This window comes from Scophthalmus maximus, chromosome 19, assembly GCF_022379125.1.
Source record: "Scophthalmus maximus strain ysfricsl-2021 chromosome 19, ASM2237912v1, whole genome shotgun sequence".
Classification (NCBI taxonomy): Eukaryota; Metazoa; Chordata; class Actinopteri; order Pleuronectiformes; family Scophthalmidae; genus Scophthalmus; species Scophthalmus maximus.
This window is the reverse complement of record NC_061533.1, coordinates 7,546,471-7,570,061: the sequence shown is the minus strand read 5'-3', so window position 1 is coordinate 7,570,061 and position 23,591 is coordinate 7,546,471. Positions and strand designations below refer to the sequence as shown.

General features: G+C 39.7%; 7 protein-coding genes across 7 annotated transcripts; 3 read left to right on the top strand and 4 right to left on the bottom strand.

Annotated features, from left to right (window-relative positions):
* Positions 1-58: 58 nt before the first annotated feature.
* c19h22orf39 (chromosome 19 C22orf39 homolog) lies at positions 59-2,464 on the top strand. Its single transcript, XM_035638762.2, has 3 exons — positions 59-148; positions 887-1,054; positions 1,567-2,464. Exons 1-3 carry the CDS (start codon positions 119-121, stop codon positions 1,696-1,698), a joined length of 330 nt encoding a protein of 109 aa, XP_035494655.1. The 5' UTR covers positions 59-118; the 3' UTR covers positions 1,699-2,464.
* mrpl40 (mitochondrial ribosomal protein L40) lies at positions 2,434-4,506 on the bottom strand. Its single transcript, XM_035638760.2, has 5 exons — positions 4,326-4,506; positions 4,104-4,190; positions 3,474-3,629; positions 3,063-3,144; positions 2,434-2,938 (listed from the first exon to the last, which is right to left on the bottom strand). The coding sequence occupies exons 1-5, from the start codon at positions 4,385-4,387 to the stop codon at positions 2,711-2,713; spliced, it is 615 nt and encodes a 204-aa protein (XP_035494653.1). The 5' UTR covers positions 4,388-4,506; the 3' UTR covers positions 2,434-2,710.
* A 588-nt stretch (positions 4,507-5,094) lies between these two features.
* On the top strand, positions 5,095-9,900 carry acaa2 (acetyl-CoA acyltransferase 2). The gene is made up of 10 exons (XM_035638755.2): positions 5,095-5,272; positions 6,179-6,345; positions 6,449-6,577; positions 7,107-7,223; positions 7,364-7,511; positions 7,635-7,810; positions 7,947-8,076; positions 8,213-8,283; positions 9,047-9,201; positions 9,293-9,900. Exons 1-10 carry the CDS (start codon positions 5,257-5,259, stop codon positions 9,372-9,374), a joined length of 1,191 nt encoding a protein of 396 aa, XP_035494648.1. The 5' UTR covers positions 5,095-5,256; the 3' UTR covers positions 9,375-9,900.
* Positions 9,901-11,178: 1,278 nt separating this feature from the next.
* Positions 11,179-13,965, top strand: rpl6 (ribosomal protein L6). The gene is made up of 6 exons (XM_035640498.2): positions 11,179-11,347; positions 11,455-11,553; positions 12,229-12,372; positions 13,307-13,355; positions 13,497-13,681; positions 13,783-13,965. Exons 1-6 carry the CDS (start codon positions 11,201-11,203, stop codon positions 13,933-13,935), a joined length of 777 nt encoding a protein of 258 aa, XP_035496391.1. The 5' UTR covers positions 11,179-11,200; the 3' UTR covers positions 13,936-13,965.
* A 422-nt stretch (positions 13,966-14,387) lies between these two features.
* Positions 14,388-16,291, bottom strand: dynll1 (dynein, light chain, LC8-type 1). The gene is made up of 3 exons (XM_035640499.2): positions 16,137-16,291; positions 15,363-15,501; positions 14,388-14,774 (listed from the first exon to the last, which is right to left on the bottom strand). Exons 2-3 carry the CDS (start codon positions 15,492-15,494, stop codon positions 14,637-14,639), a joined length of 270 nt encoding a protein of 89 aa, XP_035496392.1. The 5' UTR covers positions 15,495-15,501; positions 16,137-16,291; the 3' UTR covers positions 14,388-14,636.
* Positions 16,292-17,929: 1,638 nt separating this feature from the next.
* Positions 17,930-19,767, bottom strand: LOC118313443 (dynein light chain 1, cytoplasmic-like). The gene is made up of 3 exons (XM_035638872.2): positions 19,610-19,767; positions 18,914-19,053; positions 17,930-18,247 (listed from the first exon to the last, which is right to left on the bottom strand). The coding sequence occupies exons 2-3, from the start codon at positions 19,043-19,045 to the stop codon at positions 18,110-18,112; spliced, it is 270 nt and encodes an 89-aa protein (XP_035494765.2). The 5' UTR covers positions 19,046-19,053; positions 19,610-19,767; the 3' UTR covers positions 17,930-18,109.
* Positions 19,768-21,088: 1,321 nt separating this feature from the next.
* LOC118313448 (dynein light chain 1, cytoplasmic-like) lies at positions 21,089-23,408 on the bottom strand. Its single transcript, XM_035638885.2, has 3 exons — positions 23,252-23,408; positions 22,225-22,363; positions 21,089-21,393 (listed from the first exon to the last, which is right to left on the bottom strand). Exons 2-3 carry the CDS (start codon positions 22,354-22,356, stop codon positions 21,256-21,258), a joined length of 270 nt encoding a protein of 89 aa, XP_035494778.1. The 5' UTR covers positions 22,357-22,363; positions 23,252-23,408; the 3' UTR covers positions 21,089-21,255.
* Positions 23,409-23,591: the final 183 nt, after the last annotated feature.

Genomic DNA, 23,591 nt, shown 5'->3' with positions numbered 1-23,591 from the left:
GGTGCTTTACAGGCTTAAGTGAATTTCAAAATAAGTGTCGTAGAGTAAAGTACTTTTAATGTGAAATAAAACCACACCGGAAATTCCGTTCCATTTAAGCTTCCGCTTAACGTTAGCAATGGACCAGTCTGGAGAAACACTGTGGAGGGTAATTTATTTAATACATTATCTACATTGTGAATTGTGTTATTTGTTATAAAAATGAATGTTGCCATTGCATTTATCCTGACTTGTTCTTGATGAAGAGGGAAGAATGTCAAATCTGAGCCCGCCTGTTAGCAAGGTGATTAGCCAGCGTTGCTAAGTAGCCCAAGTAACCTTAGCTAGCTATCGATCAGAAATGTGAGGAGGTTTCAGCAGAAACCCTCGGTCACTTATGTCATTCATGATATTCTTTGAAATCTAATTTAGCTTGTCAATTTTTAAAACGACATGTATAGATAGATAATTGAAACGGAAGATCAGCCACTCAGCAACACAGCGAAGTTCATCTAAACCGTGGCGACCACATTGGGTCGCTGTCAGACAACTGTTTATATTTTTCCACTTGATTTTGCATTAAAAATGCTAATATTTCCGTGAACACGGTGATACAAATATTCATAATAATATAATCAGTAAATTGTGCAGTAATTTGAGATCATTCCATCTTTCTCATTGTCTGTCATATTTATTTAATTTCAGTTTTGTTTCAGAATTGCCTGTTCAGTATTTCATTATCCAATAAGTTGCATGTCATAATTTTTCCTCTATTTCTGTCATGATTCTAAATCAATAATGGCAACCGTGTGGCGTGAGAGTACCCGGGAAATAGAAATGATGGGGTTAAAATATAAAATGCACACGGTGGATTGGTGATGAGTCTTACCTTTGTCCATCTGTACAGCCACCCCGGGTGTGTGATGACTATTGGAGTGAATTCAGACACTGCAAAAGCTTTGGGAATATTTTCCACCACTACTACACTCATGGTACCGCCCCATCCTGCCAGCAGTGGAAAGAGGACTACAAAAACTGCAGAGAGTGGGAGAAACACCAAGGCATCGAAGCAAAGGTACAGTAGAACTGCTTCCAGGTGTTATATTTTCCTGTGAGAAATTAACCCAGTTGTTAATCTGTGGTCTGCATCTGCACTTGGTTTCATTTTCTTATTGTTTCTCAGAGTAAATTGGAGTAATTTTTAACCTGGAACTGGTTTTTAAAAAGTCCTTAAAACTAATGATGGAACTTTAACACTCCTGTCTGCTGTATCTGTCCATAAATATTTCTAATGTGGTCAACTGTGTTAATTTTCAGACAAAGTATTAGTTTTCATTTATGCCATCCACCACCAATATTTGAGCTTTTGGTGGAAGCATTTTCTATTCTGATACCACTCCGAGGGGCCTGGAATTAATTTAACCCAAGCTTGTGTTTCATGGCATATTAATAGTTCCTTTCATTAAGTCTGACCATCACTCCTTGCAATCCTTGAAGCTTCATGTCTTCACAAATATACAGTCTATGGTACAGGCCAACTCATAACAAAAAAATGAATCACATTTTTCTCCATTATATACATTACAGGAAGCATTGCAGAGCAGTGAAATGAACCGAGTGGCAGAGCAAAGAAAGTTCACCCCAGTGTGGACAATGAGGAGCAACCCTCCCGAAGACTGGAACATGCCACTTAACCAGGAGACGCCCCGGGACTCCTGACCTGTCCCCTTTTTTAACCTGCTGTCTCTGCTCCATGTAGGCATTAGCTAAGAGAAATGAACATCCATATTTCATTTCATGGCTCCTTTTGAGCCAAATGCTGGAGAGACTGGTCATCACTCACTGCCATCTCAGGTTGTGTTCAGAGAGCTGCTGCATGAAAATACTACAGTATATTCAGATGGTGGTGGCAGCATCTAGTGGTCAATAATGAGGATGACAGCAAACATTCAACCAGTGAAATACAGTGTAATATCTACAAAGGCAGTTCTGTTTTTGACATAAATAAAATAATGTCTTTAAAGCTTATGTAAACAGATGCCATGGGGCTGACTGCAGCCAAACCCTCACTGTTCACTAGTTTAATATTAATCACTTCTTCAATATTAATCAATTATTTGTAAGGAAAGAACAACATTGGGTGAGAATGTACAGTGGGTACATCTAATCCATCTAAGTAATGAAGAACTAGCTGTGAATCATTTTGATGTGGTTAAATAAAAAATTTGTGCTGCACTAGAATCTACCAACACTTTGTGCACAGGTTTTGTTTGCGTCAACCAGAATACCACTGCCTGAGTTATCGTCGATGGTTAAAAAAATAACTGTTTCAAGTACTGTAGATACATGTCTATGATGAATTATATAATATTTGCATTAATTTGGGAGAACTAAGCTGTTCTGTAAGGTTCAACCCATAAAGAAAATGTTCAAAATAATTCTGAACAAATTGGATCAATAAAAAAAACTGTTTTATTTTCATTTATACGGTTCATACAGAGGTCTGAAAGTGGAAAGTTCCATTAATGTTGTTGCATTTTATACAGAAATGAGAGAACGGAGGTGACTGTACGCCTCATTCTCTTGGCGATGCAAGAAGAAAGAAATGCAAATGGGCTTTCACCCCTACATTTGAAGACTGTTAAGAAATTTGCATCTTGGCTTATTGAATCATGTACATACAAGGGGACACACTTAATAAACAACAATACCCACAGCTGTTCCCCATCCATCACTGTGTGTAAACTTTAGTGATGTCGTTGTATTTCCCGTCAGGAGCTTCATACTTTGTCTTTGGCGGCGTGTTGACAGGACCCTCATGACTGAAGGGAAACAGAAGCGGGTCTGGTTTCAGCGCTGCCTGGTGCAGCTCTGCAGATTCCAACTTCAGCTCCTCCAGCGCTTCCCTCTGTGCCTCCAGAGCGAGCTCAACAACCTGCATTTCAGCCATGTGCTGCTCCTGCAAGAACAAAGACAGATGAGCACAGCAAATAAAGCCTCCATTAACTGTTCACGATGAAGAGCAGAGGTTAGGAGCGTAATTTTCCATAAAAGATTTAGTGATGGAGATGTGATGTGGGGACCTGTTTGTATTGACTCCACTCCTTCAGCAGCAGGGCTCGACGCTCACGTTCTTCAAACGATAGCCTTGGTGTAGATCGCTCCCTTTGTAAGATATTAATAAACACCAATTTATAACCGGCAAGGAAAGAACATGGGGAGTCAGAACAATTAGTCAAAGAAAAACAAGTAATACATAATAGCATGTATGTACAATGTATTTTCATGTTGAGTTACTATTAGCTTAAGATGTTTAAAATCAGTTTCTATCTATTGTTTGGAACTGCTAATAGGAATCCTAATTTCCTTTTTTATTTTATTTGGAGCTGTGATGTAGATTAGCAGCAAATCCATCTTTAAACCCATTTAATGTACAGTTAACTGTTACAACACCCAGGACAATGAATTAAATAAAAACAATTAAATTACAGCACCTTGTTTTATCCATGCATTTGGCTGGAGTGATGAAATCATCCACTGGGATATATTCAGGAGGAACCTTCTCCATCTTCTTCAGCTTTTTTTTCAGCCGCTCTCTCACTAACTGCTCCCTTTTTGGGTCAGCTTTCTTCTTCCTTTTGGGCTCCGCCCTTTGAAAACACAAAGCACAGCTCTACGTGAGCATATTCGAATCGCACGGTACTTTGAGACAGGTCTGGGAAACATATCAATATTATATATATACAGCATATATATCGACATAGTGACAATCACAGTCAGATGAGTGCACTTAAATGTCGTTGTACATCTGTTCCATGACAATAAAGACATTTTATTCTATTCCAAAATTACCATTAGATTTTTTTTTGTTCTTTAAACAGATTCCTGAGTTGACTTGGAAGTAACTTTGTTGGACACAAGAATACAGCTCAGTTATACAGTGGACACTAAGATCCAACATAACCAAGAACAGAATCTTTAATTACATGACAGAGACAGTAACTGTGCATTACACATTTGAAAACAGACTCGTTTTAAATGTCCGTCTGTTGCAGGGGTTGTATTTACAACAACATGTGTAATTTCCAGGCAGACAATAATGAATAATTGAGCCTTGATCTTACCTCAGCGGGGCAGATGTTTTCAGTGTCATCACCGGGGCAAACCAAGGACTCACGGAGACAACATGGGGATGTTCTCCAGACAGGACGCTGCAAAACAACACAAGGACAATGTGTGTTTGTCAACCACACAGCTGACAACAGACATGTCTCTATATAACCTTAGCTACATTAGCTCCAGTGAGCTAACCCCTCTTGAGTTGTCATCAAACTACACGCACTCACCTTGACGCGGTGCCCTGTCGGGACAAAACCCTGCAGAGACAGCGCGATAAAGCCAAAGACATGTTTCCACTGCGAGTGGTTTCACTTTAAACTCACACCAAAGTGACAGGAACGCTCACATGCAGCTGCACATCACTCGATCTGTCCCCTTGCCAGAGTGAGAAGTGGCGCAGGATGATGACGTCTCCAAACAGTAGCTCTGAATTTAACAGACGCACTTTCGAATATTTTGCGTACGGAAGAATAGACTAAAGAAAATCTGCATGACGGACAAAATGCCCTGAAACCGTTTTTCTTTTTCTGTACTGAACTTGTTTACGCTGCTTTAATGAGGCCAATTGTTTATTTATTTTTATTTTACTTGTTTTATTTTTTCATTTCCTTCCTTTTATTTTGTTCTTAGTACTGTATCAACACCATAACATGTGTATAAAAAACATCAGTATAAGTTTTGAAATGTTTATATACGCCTTAATGCTTTGCACTAAGTTCTATAATAAAATTTGAAAAAAATAAATCTTTCGAGTATTTGTGCATAAAAATTAAATAAACAGCGTCAAATAAAAAGAGGCAGAAGACATCTGACTTGCACACTAGTCTTAACGGTAGAGTTGTGATGACTGATTAACATGTGTGAGTATTGCAACATAGAGGAAACAGTGAAACGTGCAATTATTACTTGTGTTCGATAACAACAGGAAACGCATTGTGGTTCGTACTCCGGCCCGGTAGGTGGCGGTAATGCGCCTTCAAGTTGTTTGCTAACTTCAGAAGAAGAAATACGACGAGCGGGGTGAACCTTTAGATTTGGGGTAAAGGTCGCAGTTCCCTCGGGCTCTTTTATTTGCCCTGGTCGGACTCACGGTGTCACAACAAATATATCAGAGGAAAAGGTCTGATCGTGGCGGCGGTGGGTTGTTGAATCACCATCATGGCACTGCTCAGAGGTAAGTAAACACGTCCCAGCTGAGCTACACACCAGAAGAGCAGCAATTCGTGCTGGTGCACTCTGAGAACTGCTCCCGTGAGCAGGACTGCACGTTTCACATTTGTTTCATTTGTAGGTTATTTTAAAAAAGAAAGAAAAAGGAATGCCCTCATTCACTGTGTGAACTGTCAAGTTTATTTAAGTATAGATGTGAGGAGGGTGTGACACATTGTCTGAATACAACGTCATTGTTATGTGGAATATAGGCAAAAGGTGACAGCTCTTTGTCCATTGTTAAACTTTCTCCACAAATGCAAATTAGAAAAGGTGAACCCTCTTTAATAAAAGACTGTTTCCTTATCACAAAAGACAAGACTATAATGTACCATATGTTCCCTGTTTTTATGTATTTTGTATGGATTGCAGCTTTTTTTTTTAAACTTAATTTGAATTTACTCATATTTCTCAGCACCTTAAATTCATATACTTTCCTCTGTACATAGGACTATTACACTACTTGTTCTGTACTTTTAAACTTTTTAAATCAGATTTAGTTTTTATACTTTACCTTTTTAAACTGCGTCAAAGCTGCTAAAAGGTTATTTTTCCGCCATAGTGTTTAACTACTTTCTCCGTTCATGTATTTTTTTTTGACATTGTCTCTTACTGTATGGCTACTACGACAAATCAATTTCCTCCTGGGAATAGAACAATCTACCTTGTTTACACTGGGTAGTAGATCTCATTAGAAGTTTTTTTTTATAAGATCATGTAGAAATAAGAAGTGAAAATATTAATTAATGGGTTATAATATTACAGCTACATGACGTTATATTAAACCAAAACAAAAGCCCGGTGCAGTGCGACTGCATTGCTGTGGTTGAACACCTTGTCGTTGTACTAAACTGCTCCCTTCTCTCTACAGGTGTATTTATTGTAGCTGCCAAGCGCACTCCATTCGGTACCTACGGTGGTGTGTTGAAGGATCACAGTGCGACAGACTTGGCTGAGCATGCAGCCAAAGCGGCCCTCGCTGCAGGGGGTGTGGCCCCAGAGCTCATCAACAGTGTCATCATGGGGAACGTCATGCAGGTAACTAAAATCCCGTCACATTTTAAGGATCAATAGCGCTATCACATGGAAATATCTTTGCTGACTCGTGTCCTGTCTTTATCTTCCCCACACCTAATTTCAGAGCTCAGCCGATGCACCCTACATTGCTCGTCACGTGGGTCTGCGGTGCGGTGTTCCTATCCCAGTGCCTGCACTCACTGTGAACAGACTGTGTGGATCTGGTTTCCAGGCCATCATCAGTGGTGCTCATGTAAGAACTACATAAAAGAACAATACATTCTGGCAGGAATACAAATGTACAACAAACCATAGTATTAAACAATCAGTTTCCATTTTATTAAGTACAGTACACCTGTACCGTTTAATGCAATCCAACACAGCTGTTCTGCCATAAGATATAGTTACACGTTGCCTATGTTGTTTAATTTATGTGACAAGCCCCCCGTCTATATGAATACTAAATTACTAAACATTAAAAACACTGCTCACTATAACATAACCTGACGCTTTTAACTATGACCCAAAAGAATAAACAAATAATTGACTTTACACACGTCTGACAATGTCACCAAAAACGGAACATTATGAGGTTGTTCAATACATGTACAGTATGTATTAAAACCATTAGATTGTACAGGTGTTCCTAATGGGGTCATGTATCACCAAGAGCATGGTCCATATGGAAAAGTGCAATATTTCAGATATATCAGTTAGAACATTACAACAACATTTTGTCCTGTTGCTCCAAAACAAAAACCTATTACCTCGTGTGTCTGTAGGAGATTTGCCTTAAGGAGTCAGAGGTGGTCCTGTGTGGAGGTTCAGAGAGTATGAGCCAGGCCCCATACGCTGTTCGCAACATACGATTTGGTACAAGGTTTGGAGTCGATCTCAAGGTTTGCTTTTGATTGATTGTCTCTACTTTCTTATCTCCAAATACTGGACTCAAATGTACATGAAGCCATGTAATGGCCTTAAGACAGTTTTTTCTTTGACAAAAAGTTTTAAAAAACACCTCTCCTCATCTGCCTGACAGCTAGAAGACACTTTGTGGGCCGGTCTGACTGACCTGCATATCAAAATCCCGATGGGCATCACGGCAGAAAACCTTGCGGAGAAATACCAGATCACACGAGAAGAATGCGACAACTACGCGTTCCAGACGCAACAGAGGTGGAAGGCCGGTAAGATGGTACTCCGATGGCCTGCCAACCTTACACACTGGTCTCTGGTGAGACTGGTGTTTTTTGCTGTCAAGACGTTTCTACTCCAGCTCATTCCTAATTGTAAAAAATGTCTATTTACAGCTCACGAGGCTGGTTGTTACACAGCCGAAATTGCTCCCATTGATGTGAAAGCCAAGAAAGGCAAAGTGTCCATGGCTCAGGACGAACACCCTCGGCCTCAGACCACATTAGAACAGTTTGCAAAACTGCCCCCTGTCTTCAAGAAGGGGGGGACTGTTACGGCTGCCAATGCTTCGGTGAGTTAGCCAGAGGTCCCGTCTCCTCTTAAGGATCTTAGGTGGTCAGTTTATCGTTTATTATTCAAGTGGAATGTTGGCCTTTTTACTACAAATATCTATATTACAAAATCTAATTACCTTGTTTGATCTCCAGGGTGTATCTGATGGTGCTGCTGCTTTGGTGATTGCAAGTGAGGATGCGCTGAAGGATCACAAGCTCACTCCACTGGCCAGAATCGTTTCGTATCATGTGTCAGGCTGTGACCCGAGCATTATGGGAATTGGTGAGTGACATCACTGTTGTGGAGATGCATTTTTTACCCTTTATAGTAAGAAAGGTATCAATGACTAATAAACTGTATTTGTATTCGACATGATCTCTTACAGTACGAATTTCTGTTTTCCTTCTAATCATCTCAGGCCCCGTCCCAGCGATCACAGAGGCTCTTAAAAAAGCCGGACTGACTCTCAATGACATGGATCTTGTGGAGGTTAGTTACCTGTGAAAAATCTATATCTGTTGCTTCCTACCTCAGATTATGTCATACAATTAATCGGTGATGGAAGAAGTACTAGGATCTTTCAGTCAAGTGAAGTACCAATACAACAATCTAAAAATACTCCATGTGATTGTTAATATGGAATAACTGGGCAATTTGATCAGGTGGTCTTTTGACCTCAAGTATTTATATAAATGAAACCAAGTGATAAGTTTAAAGGGGAAAATTCTCATTGGAACTGCGAACAACTCGTAGAAATATGAAACATGACATGGTGCCCCAAATGTGCATTGCATTTATTTAATGGGTGTGATGCCCAGCCTGTTTGGCCTCCACAGTTTGGTTTGAGTGCATCCATATCTTCACACGCCAAATGATTTCGTTATTAATTAAATGCATGAATTTGGCTTTGCACTTCCTCTGATGTTACAAGCCTGAGACAGTTTGTTATGGTCCATTTTCAAAGCTTGGAAACGACAGGTGTAATTTTTAACAACATGTTGTATTTGATAAGATCATTGTTTTTGTTTTTTTAATGTAAAATCTTAATCTGCAATGTAACTTGTTACTGGCTGTGAAAAAAACCGTTGAAAGTGTATGGGAGTAGAAGTGTAGTAGAAGTAGCTCAAAATGGAAATACTCAAGTAAAGTGCTTCAAAATTAGAACAGCACTTGATTAAATCTGCAGAGTAGTTTTCCACATCTTTGTTTCAGATTTAGATTTCTTCACATCGATGTCATTTGCTTTGCACAGGTGAATGAGGCCTTTGCCCCTCAGTACCTGGCTGTTGCCAAGGCTCTTGGACTGGATCCAGAGAAAAGCAACACTAATGGTGGCGCTATTGCCATTGGACATCCTCTCGGTGCTTCTGGAGCTCGCATCACTGCTCACCTGGCTCATGAGCTCAGGTAGCTTAGTTTGTGGTAATTGCATGTACTGTGTATCAGCTGAAATGTCGACGCATTGAGTAGTTTTGATTAATGACTTTGTTTCTGACAGGCGACGAGGAGGCAAGTACGCTGTTGGATCTGCCTGCATCGGTGGGGGTCAAGGCATCGCCATCGTCCTAGAAAATTACTAACTAAAGAAGCCAGTATCAGAACAATTACTGTCGAGGAATGTCCCACACATACTTTCTCCACTCCAACAAAATAAAATTCAGTTTACACATGCTGAAGGATTTTTTTCTTCCTAATGTTCTCCTATCACGAAGCACTGCTGCTTAGGGCTTCCTTCACACTCATTTTTTTATTATTACTTACTCTTTTTACTTCTTTCGATCTATTTATACAAAATACACAATATATGTTTCAATACAGTGTTGCCTTGGAAGGCCTGTGATAATTGTAGATCAGAGATTGCTCCTTGGTCTCATAAACCATGTAGCTTATCATTAACTTATAAGGTACAGTTTGCGCCGGGTTAGAGTCATGTTTGAAGAAACTCATGTTTGCCTTAAAATGCTTTATCACACCTTTATCAGTGATCCGTATTGCCAGAAAATATGTCTGACTTGTGATGACTTCAGCAAAAACTAATTTTGTATTTTTCTGTGTCAAGGAACCTCAAACTGAATTTTGAAAAAATAAATAAAGTTTTCATCAGCAGCCCTTGATAACAGCCTTTGTTTTTTTCCCCTCCTAGTTTAGCAGGGAATTGGGATTTGACAGAGCACTGGTAGTTATTATTTTATTTGTAGTTTTTGTTCAATCAAATTGCTATTTACATTTTTTATACATTGACTTACATAATCAAGACTCCATTTGAGGATTATCCCTCTACAAAAAATAATATTATTGAAGTAATAATAATTTACTAGATTAATTATAATAAATTAATTCTAAGATTGTTAAATTTGTTGTTTTTAAATGTTAATCATGAAAAGTAATGAACATTAAACCAGACCAAGATGTTCAACCAAAAAACAATAATCATAATTATAATCCAGAAAAAGAATAATTGAAGCAACTAAAAAAAAAAATTGGGGAATGTCGGTCAAAACAAGTGAATTTGTAATATTATTTCAAGTTTACATTGAGGATAAATGATGAATATATTTAGGACTACAAGGACCACAAGTCTCCCGGCCACGAAACGCGACGCAATTACGTCAACGTCATGCTGCAGCGTCCTTATAAACGTCACATGCCCGGATGTCGGTCTTTTTTTCATAGCAAAGGTAAGACCGCCTTGCCTTCGTGTGACTGTGGGAATAAAATCTATGTTCATCTGCGTTATCGAATAAAAATTACAATCTCCTGATATCAGGAGGCGAATCTGTGTACTCAGATGATGCATTAGACACCATTATTGTGATGATTTACCCGTCGTGTTTCTGTAATACTGAACAGTTTGGGTCAGCGGTCCTAGGCCGTGGCTAGCCTTCGTGCCGCTTGCCACGGCAGCTAGCAGGCTAATAGAAACGTGTTGTTTTGCGTTGCACTGGCGTGCGGTTTACACTTACATGTCTGCTGTCACACACTGAATCGAAACGTGAAACGTGAAATTGCTAGTTTTGTATGAGACAAGTCGCTGGCTAAACCGTAAAGCGACGGTGTCCTGTTGCTAGCTGCTAGCTAGCATTACTTGTCATGCCTCCGCTGCATTGCACATAGCTGTGATGTTGAGCTCTTAACTTGTTGGTGTTAATAATAGTTTGTAGAATTGTTGCCTCGCAATGCAATTATGGATAATGTTCAGTGGAAGGCTTGTCATTGTTCATTTATTCATTGATACAGTGCTATTCTGCTATAGTTGGTACCATAGACAATTGACAACAGTAAATGATGGTGTGACCCCCCCCCCAGCCTTGAATACGGTTTTTGATCTGCTGTAAATAAAACTGATCAAATATTATTCTCAAACAGTGCTGCAGTTGGGTAATCAATATGTTTTACTTTGTTTCAGATGGCAGAGGGAGACAAGAAGGCTGCCAAGAAGAGGCATGGGAGCCGAAACCCGGTTCTGGCCCGTGGTCTCGGCCGCTTCTCCCGTTCCGCGATGAACGCCCGGCGGGCCATGTACAAATGGAAAACTAAGACCAGTGAGACCAAGGTGAGGGCAGTTTCAAGACACCCTGCGAAACGCATGATTAAAGAAAGAAGCCATGTGCACTTCAGCTGTTTTTGTCATGTTCTCATATCGACCTGCTCTTGTTTCAGGTGGAGAAGAAGCTCAAGGTGAAGCCCCAGGCCACTGTTGTCAAGACTGTTGGTGGAGACAAAAATGGAGGCACCCGTGTTGTCAAACTGCGTAAGATGGTGAGTGGCCTGTCTACTAGACTTGACTTGCAGGTGTGATGTGGTTCATCTTAATGACACCTGGGATACAATGTGAAGAGAAACGAGAAAAATGCAAACCAGTCTTGAGCAGTTACTCGGCTGGATGGAATAAACTGTCTAATATTATATATATATATCAGGCACATTTGCATCAGTCCCCACACACGTGCACGCACATCAAGTTGATTTACACCATTAAACAGCAAGTAATGGCAAAAAAGGAGAAACCCCTTTTAGAAAGCTTTTAATTTAACTTCATAATTGTTGTAGATTGTTCCACTGTATAATTGTATCGTAATGAAGATAGATTTCTGGAAATTACAGTCTCCAAAATGATCATACTGTTCTATCGACAACCTCTAAAACAGTTACAGTAAAACTTTATAGGTAAGATCTATCTCAGGATAGACTGCACTGGTTTTAGCTACTAGTTTCTAAACAAAATTCGATGCCAGCTGAGTATATGGGTTAAATTTGTTTGTATTCATTCTGATAATGATTTTATATCAGCTCATTGTGCTGTCAACTCTGTGGGGGAGCGGTTTGTCAAGTGAAGAAGAACCCACTTGGTAATTTTGTATGTGTCTGTCATCCACTGGATTTCTGCAACTCAGAATCAAAGCAGTAACATGGATACTTGTGTTCTATCTGTAGCCCCGCTACTACCCCACAGAGGATGTTCCCCGCAAACTGAAGAGCCATGGGAAGAAGCCTTTCAGTCAGCACAAGAGGAAGCTTCGTGCCTCAATCACCCCAGGAACTGTCCTCATTCTGCTCACTGGTCGCCACCGTGGAAAGGTGAGAACCATTTCTAGCATGTCTTTATAATTAATGCTAATGTTCTTTTGAATTGGAATAAATGACTGGCATGATGCTTGTACAGTGTTGGAACAACTTAGCGGGTGAATATATAATGCCCCTTATATGACAAGAAGTAGAATTATGTTTTAAATCTGGAGTCCACTGAGTTTTTTTCAGGAGAAAATAAATGATAATCTTAAATTTCTTTTATTGTGCAAAACTCGTTTGATTTGATGTAAACTCATATTATTCTAATACATCAAGCATTGGATATTATAAATTGTAAAGGCATGATCTTTGGTCTAGATGTAAACTAAAGGATCTCCATTTTTACTAACTGTAATTTTGGTATATTTTTTAAACTGTTGTGCATACAAGTGTCTTGAATTGGCAACATTTGTCACAATCAGTTTCCACAAGGAGACTCATAGAACACAGTATCAAACAATTTGTTGGGCCATAAAAAGGTCCTTTCTCGTTGTGCCTGAAAAATGTCTGCTGAAGGACATTGTGGGTTTAATATCTATATAATTACACACCCCTGGTACCACAGGCGTTGTCACTCCCACTCTAAAACACTACATGGGCAAGTTGTGAAGCCGGTATGCCCACACAGACTGAGCAGTGGCTGACCTAAATAATGGTTCAGCTATGAAACTGACAGGCAGAGCGCCTCCTTGATAAACTCAGGGTTGTGTCAAGTAGATTTATTTATTTTTACTCTCAAAAAAGCCATGCATACAAGTGGATTGTAGCTATTGTCGCCTTCAAATGGCTTAAATGTGATTATTTTTCTAAGCTTAATAGAGTAACACAGTTGAAGGGTTTTTGTTTCAAGTTGGCATTAAATATTTCATATAGTGGTTGATGCAATAATTGTGCCTTGTGTGCAGTGAGTTTTTATCGTGACACTGGTGTTTTGTTTTCTTAGCGCGTGGTCTTCCTGAAGCAGCTCGCAAGTGGTCTACTGCTTGTCACTGGTAAGTGACTGGTTTTGGTAACTCAATATTTATGCACACCATAGAAGAATCCTCCATAATTCAAAGTAGTTGGACTACCAGCTCAATGTTTGTTAATTCTCCTTTTCTAAAATCCATGTTCTTGCTTCTGTGTACTTTTAGGCCCTCTTGCATTGAACAGAGTCCCCCTGCGCAGGGCTCACCAGAAGTTCATCATTGCCACCAACACCAAAATCGACATCTCTGGCATGAAGATCCCCAAAACATTGAATGATACCTACTTCAAGAAGAAGAGGCTGAGGAGGCCCCGTCACCAGGAAGGAGAGATCTTTGATACAGAGAAAGAGGTGAGCTAACGTGGATGTTCCCTCAAAATACTCCATTTTACATATTTTCTATGGGACATTTCAGCTAAATCATACCTGGTGCTGGTTTTCTTCATTTGCAGAAGTACCAGCTGACAGAGCAGAGAAAGGAGGACCAGAAGGCTGTTGATGCTCAGCTCCTGACCCTTGTCAAGAAAACCCCTCAGCTGAGAGGGTACCTGCGCTCTAGCTTCTGCCTGTCTGGCGGTGTCTACCCACACAAGCTGGTCTTCTAAATGTGTTATAATAAAAAGTACCACCATCCACACAATCTCATGCCTCATTTGTACACCTTGCTTGGTTATTGCTCAGCCAGATTAGCCCATAAGGTCTACCCATAAGGTTTACTTTTCCAGAGCTATATTGGTATGTACAATTAATTGGTTAATTTTCCATTGGCAGTTTGAAAAAAATGAAACCATCCAGATGGTGACTAAAATCATTAAAACCTGTAACTGCATGAAATATTCAATGCACCTCCGTCTTTCACTTTCCTTACAGATATGGTGTTGGTAAATCATACGCACATGGGATATAGATTTTCAATAATCCAACTTGGATCATTTCATCCCATTTCAATTAACTGTTAACACCACATATCCCACAACACGAATACCTGGCCATATAGGATTGTAAGTGTTTTGATTCAGTTGGTTTATGCAAAGAAATTACCTCAGCAGACATTGAACGCAGGCAGCTTAACAGCTATGCTTTATTTTAAAAAAATTACATGTCATGTAACAAGACAAAAATAAATAGAAGTGTTTTATCTCTTTAACATGGCCACGGTTTTATTTTGATATCCTTAAAAACAGAACAAAGTAGAAAGCAGCACAGAAAAAGGCAGCGGCCCCTTGCCAAGGAATGATAAGTGCCTTTGTCCAGTCAGTCAGTACTGTATGTATGGTCAGCTGGTGTCGGAAAAATAATGCGTCCCTCAGCCGGACTTGAACAGCAGGATGGCCACCTGACCCAAGTAGAAGTAAATGAAATGCTTGGTCTCATGAGTCACGTAGCTGCCAAAGTTCCTCCCAACGATGCAGTGCCAGGTTGGGTTATATTTCTTGTCAAACTCCTGTTGGGGACAAAGGCGCACTGTAGTCAGTCATTTGTGGAAAACACATTTGGATGTTAGAAGAAAATGGTTCTCCTTGGAAGAGTACATAGCTAAGTAGAACATGTATTACAATAAATAACTGAAAACTAGTGAAAAAGAAGGCCCTTAACGGTACCTGCCTACCTCTGAAAATAGTCAGAAATCTATTACAAAAACATCTGCAAAATGAATGTGATTATACATTAAGTTACATCCACATATCTGAAACTGTTAATGACTTGAGGGGTGTTCCTCCCTGCTCTGAACAGGAATGCCATCATGGGAGATAAAAATGTAATGTGGCTTGTTCCCCAGGAAGAGTGGAGACAATTGGAAATACCAGTCTGGGTCTGTAACAGGAATGATGCACGGGAGGTTTAGTCAGTGGACACGGAAAATTGCTCTACATCACTGGCTGCAGTCACATCGCTGCACGAAGCTGCCAGTTGGACAGAAATGGGAGCGAATGAAAGTTGCACTGTGGCAACACAATTCCTGAAGTGGCCTGAATTTAAGATGTTAAATGGCCTGCAGCTATTGTTTTGTTTTTTTAAAATTATTATTTACCTTTTTGATGTACGCAGCAATGTCTTTCTCGATGTTGTACTTCTCCAGGGCCTGCGTGGCACACTCCACGGCGTCCTGCTGCATGTCCTCCGACATGTCAGCGTTCTTGATCACTGCCTTTCTGTCAGACATGGTTGCCCTGGGAAACCAAAACACAGCGGAGGATTTATCATCTTCACAGGCGCATTCTCTCTCTCTCACACACAAACACACACACACACACACACAGCAATCGACTCGTCCCCGAGCATCCCAGCAGTCCTCCTCATCGATTCATTTACACGATACTGCACTAGGAGCGTCAAGGGTCTTATCAGCGATTGACGGGGGGAAATAAATAGGGCTAGTTAGTGACGAAGTTATTATATAACAACTGACACAATATCTTAACTTGCCATTTCTACAAGTGTTGCATAACAACTTCCGTCGGCAGCAAAGCTCGCTGGATGCGCGCCCTGCGCGGTTTCTATAGATACGCAAGACATTGGAGATTATCGTCTCGATTTTGCCGGAGGTTTAAAAATATATATATCGTAAATCGTCTGAAGTCAGGCGTCACGGGAGGTTTCGATAACAACACATTGCATAAACCGAGCGACGATGAGCTGTTGATTTGCTGCGCATTGACGCACGTTAACTAGCGGCTCATTCATCCACCAACAGGGAAAAGAAACGCCGTCTCAACATACATGTTGCCATTTCGACAATATTTAAAAGAGAATTAAATGAAACATTGTATAATTTACACATTGTTTTTTTTATATATATATTTACCTTCTAGTTTCCCGTTTACAATTGGTAATTCTTGAAAAGAGACGACCGCTCCTGTGGTGACAACTCCCGCGATCTGCTCGACATAAAAGTAATGTGGGTGTAGCGGTAAGAGACTGCGACCACGACGCGCTCCCATTGGCTTGTATTAATGTACGGGGCGAATTCATTGGTCGTGCGAGGCCTGTCCTTCGGGTGTTTCTGGCTGCATTTTATATCAAACCATCATGCTTTGCGACACGGTCGTTGCTGTAGCAACCGTAGTAAACAGCTTCTGTGGCGACGGCACATAGTGGAACTATGTAACAACGTTTGTTTTTGTTCCACACAACATAAAAAAAGCACATGACTATTATTTTTGACTTGTTTCGGTTGTTTTTTTTAGTTTTAGAACAATTAATGTTGATAAAGAAAAATAACATGAAATAATTTTTAGTTCAAGAAAATGAGACCTTAATCGTTATGACAACAAAATATTATTGTAAATTATCATCAAAAAGTCAATTCAAAATGACTGCAGTGAGCAACAAATACCACGGCTATAGCATCATTTTATACATTATATGGCCTACACACAGCACGGTGCTGTGCTCATGTAACCGAGGGGTTTATGTTGCGCCTGTATTGTATCATATCAGAAAATAAAAACACGGAGACCGTAGTCGTAACTAGCGTGAGCCTCTTTTTCTGTGATAAGCATCTCAAAAACAGACATTCCAATATAATCCAACTCCCATAATAATACTCCCATGAAATAACTTACACTTACGGTGCCAACCCTGCTAAACTACCACAATGCTATTAAGCTGCATCCAATTTTAAAAACACACATTTACCTACGGAATCATCTCAAACAGACAGGATGGACACAACACACAAATTTTATTTATCAGAATTCTAACAAGGTGAAAATGAACATGAAATAACGTTAAAACGGTCCTTTTCCCCCAGCCATATATATTTTTTACTGATAAACAAAACCGCTGGACCTTAACAACAACAACAACAACAACACACTTTTACATTGTTTCCTCTTAAATACTATATACTGGATGTATTCAAAGATGTCTCTCTCACTATCCACCAGAAGAGGCTCCCCTGCCACACATAAAAAAGACCCACAAAGCTAAACAGCTGATATTAAAAGCTGAAAGCATGTATAGTTGGTAACTGATGACTGAAGCAGGATTATGAGAGTTCAGATGGTTCCTGTCATATTTGAATGAGACTCACTGGTAATCCCAACTGGTCAGATGGTGTACTCATTAAGAGTGAAGCCCTTCTCCACAGCAGAACTACATTCCAAAACAGGAGTACTTGGTCGTATGGGATTATAATATGTATGTCCTGATTCAATTGGTGTATAATGAAAGTGAGAAGAAATTACCACATACATTGAACCCAGACAACATAACAGCTATGCTTTATTTAAAAAAAAAAAAGTAATGTAACCCCCTCCTTAAAAACAGAACACAGTAGAAAGTAGAACAGAAAAAGGCAGCGGCCCCTTGCCAAGGAATGATAGTGAAGTGCCTTCGTTGAGTCAGTCAGTACTGTATGTATTGTCAGCTGGTGATGGAAAAATAATGTGTTGAAGCTTAACAGCTATGCTAAAGAAAGACCATTTGAATGCCTGCAGATGGACTTTATTGAACTTACTGTGAGTGAAGGGAAAAAATTCAGTTTGTTAAAGAATAGTACATCCCAAAACACAAGGTCATATGGGATTATAAATGTTCTGATTCAATTGGTGTATAATGACACAGTGAGAAGAAATAACCACACAGACACTGAACTTAACAGATATGCTTTAATAAAAAAATATAAAAGATCATTCAATGAAACAAAAATATATATAAGTGTATTAATTCTTAACATGGCCACGTTGTTTTTTCTAACCTGAAGAACAGAACACAGCAGAAAGCAGAACAGAAAAAGGCAGCGGCCACTTAAAAAAACCATAATGCGTCCGTCCCTCAGCCGGATTTGAACAACAGGATGGCCATCTGACCAAAGTAAAAGTAAATGAAATGCTTTTTCTCAAAAGACACGTAGCAGGCTAAGTTCCTCCCAACGAAGCAGTGCCAGGTCAGGTTATATTTCTTGTCAAACTCCTGTTGGGGACAAAGACACACTGTAGACTGTGGATAACACATTTGGATGTTAGAAGAAAATTGTTCTCCTTGGAAGAGCATAAGTAAAGTAAATAAATGATGACTGAAAACTAGGGACACACCACATTACAACTAACAAGTGAAAATGATCTGCACACTTCAGATTGTTGCAGCTGGGGGACATGAACATATGTACGCTGTTACGTGCCGGAACATCAACACTACACATGTTTTTCCGCAGAAATTTTAAAAAACAACAACTTGTGAAGACATACTCGAAGCGTATAACTCACTGGGAAGTTCATGACATATCTGAAACTTTTTCAATGACTTGAGGTATGTCCCTCCCTGCTCTGAACAGGAACGCCATCATGGGAAATAAAAAAAATGTGCCAATGTGTTTCGTTCCTCAGGAAGAGTGGAGACAATTGGAAACACCAGTCTGGGCGTGTAACATGAATGATGCACAGGAGGGTTTGTCAGTGGACGTGAAAAATTTGGCTGCAGTCAAATCACTGCAGAAGCCGCCAGGTGAACAGAAATGGTAGATGATGGCTCACAAGTGAGCAAATAAAAGTTGCACTGTGGCAACACAATTCCTGAACTGGTCTGAATTTAGGATGTTGGATGTGCCAGCAGCTATATTTATATATATATATATTTTACCCCTTTGATGTATGAAGCCATGTCTTGCTCCGAGTTGTACTTCTCCAGGGCCTGTTTGGCACACTCCACGGCGTCGTGCTGCATGTCCTCCGACATGTCAGTCTTTTGGATCACCGCCTTTCTGTCACACATGTTTGCCGCTGGAAACCAAAACACAGTGGAGGATTCATCATCTTCACAGGCGCATTTTAACACACATTGATACTGCACTCTCAAAACAGTGGTGTTAAAAGTAACAAGTGTTCATTTTTAACACTGCCGCATGTCTACTTAGGGACAACACATTGTGTTAAATATTTCAACACAAAGATGTTGGGAATTTTGTTTTAATGCTAAAATGCTTAAATTTAAAAGAAAATGCTCACAATAAATCAATTGCATGACCTTTATTAAAATCATTGAAACATCTAAGATATTTAATTTATATGCAGATCATAGAATATTCACACACATTGTGTAAAAAAATTATGGGATTATGGAAATTAAACATGCCATCACTACTTCAACAAGCAGATCAAAAATAAACACCCCACTCTCAAAATAATATAAGGTTTGACATAAATGATGTAAAGCAACACATCGTCACATGCATACTGAGCTACGATGAGCTGTTTATTTGGTTAACTAGCTGCTCATTCATCCACCAAAAGGAAAAAACGCTGTCTTAACATATGTTGCTGTTTCAAAAATACTTACCTTCTAGTCTCCTGTATACAATTTGTCTTCTTTTGGAAAGATATGATGATCCTGAAAAATTGTGCACGAGCTGTGTGCTGGTCAAGTAACTCAGTGCCTCGCCTCAGTGTCTGCTATAATTCAAAAGATGGGATTCTGAGAGGATTCACTTGTATGAAATGAGATCACAGATCACAGTGTGTTTGCCTTTGATCCTTTCATCAACGGGGATTGTGTGATAGGATTTCAATAAACGATTATCAGGAGTTGAAATGAACAATCGAACTGTGCAACATATGACAGTTACTCACTAACTCACTAACCAACAAGCATTGGGTGTACAAGAACGACATCAACAGCACAAATCCAGCAAGTAAAATGTAATATAGGCATAGAGGCCCTTTTTTTTAATACAGATCCTGTGGCGAAAACTCCCGCTTTTCTTCTCCTTCTTGAGTTTTGTCCATTGGCAAACAATAAAATGAATGAGTTACCGCCACCAACTGGTGTGGAGTGTGGATCAGCATCGCTATTATTTACTATACTCGAAATAAAAAAACCAAAAACAGAACATACAATAATATTAAAATAACCCAACCTTTAATTTATTTTTGTAATTATTTTGTCTAGTAGTTGTGAATTGTATCATATGAGTTTGCTAACCTCTATTTACAGTTAGGTTTATTCATGTTCCCGGTGGAAATTGCATTCGTGCACATTTGCCTTTTTGTGCCTCCTGGGTTTCCGTAGCCGTGGTGAGAGTGAATTGTATGGAAACGGTTCTGCTGCATTATTCTTTTGTTTTCTATGCAAATGAGATCGTTTGAGTTAGCAATCTTAATACACCTCCTTCATAATTAATAATTTGATTGAGTTTGGGTTTGTGACGTTTTACTGGCAAGTCCGTGGTTTTTGCCGCCATTCGTAGCCTGGCAGACCGCCATGTTGGATGGCTGATGTAGAGACGATTTTGTGTTTAATGAAATATGTTATTTAACATGTCCAGGAGGTGCAGAGGTATCAGGGAAACCAGAAGACATCAGAAAGTATGTTTTGTCTTCTGCAATTATGTTTGCTCTACCCCATGCACTTTTATTCTGCGGCCAAATGTTGGCACTTTGCCTTGTTGTTCATGTTTTCAGGATATTGTATTTTTAGTTTAGTTTTCCTGTTAAATATATAACATGAGGGCACTTTGAGACGGTGAGTCCTTGTTTTCATCTGACCTGATATAGATGCATGGACGTCAAGGGCAGTGGATTCTCATGTGACTATAACAGCACGTCATCTCACAGAGGTCAATGCGCACGTTAGTAAGTCATATGCACATGGGGAATATAGATTTTCAGTAATGCAACTTGATCATGCCATTACAATTAACTAAATGTTAACACCACAGAACTACATCCCAAAACACGAGGACTTGGTCATATGGGGTTATATTTGTTCTGATTCAATTGGTGTAAAATGAAACAGTGAGAAAAATTGCCACACCAGACATTGAACTCAGACAGCTTAACAGCTATGCTTTAATAATAATATTTAAAAAATCACGTAATGAGACAAAAATAAATGTTTATTCATTCTTTAACATGGCCACGTTCTTTTTTGTAACCTCAAGAGGTACCGGCCACTTAAATAAAAAAAAAGCAAAAATAATGCGTCCCTCAGCCGGACTTGAACAGCAGGATGGCCATCTGACCAAAGTAAAAGTAAATGAAATGCCTGGAATCATGAGTCACTTCGCTGACGAAGTTCCTCCCAACGATGCAGTGCCAGGCCGGGTTATATATCTTGTCAAACTCCTGTTGGTGACAAAGACGCACTGTAGTCATTTGTGGAAAAACACATTTGGACGTTAGAAGAAAATAGTTCTCCTTGGAAGAATATGAGTAAAGTAAATAAATGATGACTGAAAACTAGTAACAAACCACATTACAACGAACATGTGAAAATGATCTGCACACTTTCGTTGCAGCTGGGGGATAAAAACATATGTACGCTGTTACATGCCGGAACATCAACATTGTTTTTCCTCAGAAATTACGATGAAAAACCAACAACAACAACAAAACACACCCACAATATTTCATTATCATCATCAAAGATTATGTCACTATGGGGAAATAAATACCAGACTTGACACAAAATATTGTGACAAATTTGCAGCCCAAACTGGAGCTGGGTGATTTAAATTGTGTCAATACCATAATATGGCTTTTTCCATGGTGGGGCTGTAATTCTACAATGTATCTTATAATGTATCCTATCATATAGCCAATCTTGATTTTGTTCCATATTAAATACAAAAGTACGTTTCGTCAACATCACTTGATGCAAAAACAGGAATGCCATCGTTGGAAATAAAAATCTGGTAATGTGGCTTGTTCCTCTGGAAGAGTGGAGACAATTGGAAACACCAGTCTGGGTGTGCAACATGAATGATGCAAGGGAGGGTTTGTCAGAGGACACAAAACATTTCTTTACATCACTGGCTGCAGTGATGGTAAGTTTGTCTCACTAGTGAGCAAATGAAAGTTGCACTGTGGCAACATAATACCTGAACTGGTCTGAAGTGAGGATGTTGGATATGCCAGCAGCTATATATATATGTATATATTTATTTTATTTTTTACCCCTCTGATGTATGAAGCCATGTCCAGCTCAGAGTAATGCTTCTCCAGGGCCTGGCTGGCAAGCTCCACGGCGTCATGCTGCATCTTCTCCGACATGTCAGTCTTTTCGATCACTGACTCTCTTTCAGGCATGGTTGCCCTGGGAAACCGAAACACAGCAGAGGATTTATCATCACAGACCAAACGACTTTAGACCCCGAGGATCCCAGCAGTTCTCATCATCCATCCATCATCTACCGCTTTATCCATTTGAGGGTCGGGGGGGGAGGTCTCCAATTGTGAGTCTCCAATAAACCTAACCCCTATCTGCATGTCTTTGGACTGTGGGAGGAAGTCGGACAACCAGGAGAGAACCCACGCATACACGGGCAGAACATGCAAACTCCACACAGGAAAGCCCTGGTTGGTTCGAACTGGGATTTGAACCCAGAACATACTTGCTGTGAGGCGACAGCGCTTACAACTACACCACCGTGAAAGGGTCTAATCAGCGATTAATTTGGAAAAACAGCTAGTGACGAAGTTATTATATAACAACTGACAATATTTTAACTTGCCATTTCAAAACAACTTCCATCAGCAGCAAGCTCACTGCGTAGATTCAACAGATACGCAAGGCATTGGAGATTATCGTCAGATTTTAACAAGGTTTTCACAAGAAGCTTATACAATATAAGGCTGCAAAATAACCACGTTGCTGCATTTGCCTAATGATAGAAAGCAGCGGGGGAAAAAACATGCCACCACTACTTCGACATGCAGATCAAAAATAAACACCCCATTCTCAAAATAATATAATGTTTGACATAAATGATCTGAAGTATGGCTCACAGGAGGTTTTGCACATCGCCACATGCATACTGAGCTACGGTGAGCTGTTTATTTGCTAAGCGTTATCTAGCTGCTCATTCATCAACCAAAAGGAAAAATGCACGTGTAAACATATATGTTGCCTTTTCGACAACGTTTAAAAGAGAATTAACCCACACATCGTATCATTTTACACGAGCAAAATTCTTATAGTTACCCTCAAGTCTCCCGCCTTTTTTTGTTAAGAGATGATGATCCTGAGAAATTGTGCACGAACTGTGTGCTGGTCAAGTAACTCAGTGCTTCGCCTCAGTGTCTGCTATAATTCAGAAGATGGGATTCTGAGAGGATTTACTTGTATGCGATGAGATCACAGTGTGCGCGGCTTTGATCCTTTCATCATTGCATCAGCAGGGATTGTGTGGTAGGATTTCAATTAAAGATTATCAAGAGTTGGAATGAACATTAGAATGATGCAACATAATATGACAGTTACTCACTGACAAACAAGCATTGGGTGTACAAGAAGGGCATAAACAACACACCAGCAAGTAAAA

Bases quoted from the DNA above. Each gene is read 5' to 3' on its own strand.
- LOC118313443 (XM_035638872.2), bottom strand. From the start codon at position 19,045: ATGTGTGACAGAAAGGCGGTGATCCAAAAGACTGACATGTCGGAGGAC. The intron at 18,248-18,913 runs GTAAAATATATA...TGTCCCCAACAG, and splicing joins TGGCTTCATACATCAAAGGG to GAGTTTGACAAGAAATATAA.
- dynll1 (XM_035640499.2), bottom strand. From the start codon at position 15,494: ATGTCTGACAGAAAGGCAGTGATCAAGAACGCTGACATGTCGGAGGAC. The intron at 14,775-15,362 runs GTAAATAATAAT...TGTCCCCAACAG, and splicing joins TTGCTGCGTACATCAAAAAG to GAGTTTGACAAGAAATATAA.
- acaa2 (XM_035638755.2), top strand. The intron at 6,346-6,448 runs GTAACTAAAATC...ACCTAATTTCAG, and splicing joins TCATGGGGAACGTCATGCAG to AGCTCAGCCGATGCACCCTA. The intron at 8,077-8,212 runs GTGAGTGACATC...TAATCATCTCAG, and splicing joins CCCGAGCATTATGGGAATTG to GCCCCGTCCCAGCGATCACA.
- LOC118313448 (XM_035638885.2), bottom strand. From the start codon at position 22,356: ATGCCTGAAAGAGAGTCAGTGATCGAAAAGACTGACATGTCGGAGAAG. The intron at 21,394-22,224 runs GTAAAAAATAAA...TGTCACCAACAG, and splicing joins TGGCTTCATACATCAGAGGG to GAGTTTGACAAGATATATAA.
- rpl6 (XM_035640498.2), top strand. From the start codon at position 11,201: ATGGCAGAGGGAGACAAGAAGGCTGCCAAGAAGAGGCATGGGAGCCGA. The intron at 12,373-13,306 runs GTGAGAACCATT...TTGTTTTCTTAG, and splicing joins CTGGTCGCCACCGTGGAAAG to CGCGTGGTCTTCCTGAAGCA. The intron at 13,356-13,496 runs GTAAGTGACTGG...GTGTACTTTTAG, and splicing joins TGGTCTACTGCTTGTCACTG to GCCCTCTTGCATTGAACAGA.
- mrpl40 (XM_035638760.2), bottom strand. From the start codon at position 4,387: ATGTCTTTGGCTTTATCGCGCTGTCTCTGCAGGGTTTTGTCCCGACAG. The intron at 4,191-4,325 runs GTGAGTGCGTGT...GTTGTTTTGCAG, and splicing joins CGACAGGGCACCGCGTCAAG to CGTCCTGTCTGGAGAACATC. The intron at 3,145-3,473 runs GTGCTGTAATTT...TATCTTACAAAG, and splicing joins AAATGCATGGATAAAACAAG to GGAGCGATCTACACCAAGGC.
- c19h22orf39 (XM_035638762.2), top strand. From the start codon at position 119: ATGGACCAGTCTGGAGAAACACTGTGGAGG. The intron at 149-886 runs GTAATTTATTTA...CCATCTGTACAG, and splicing joins CTGGAGAAACACTGTGGAGG to CCACCCCGGGTGTGTGATGA. The intron at 1,055-1,566 runs GTACAGTAGAAC...TATACATTACAG, and splicing joins ACCAAGGCATCGAAGCAAAG to GAAGCATTGCAGAGCAGTGA.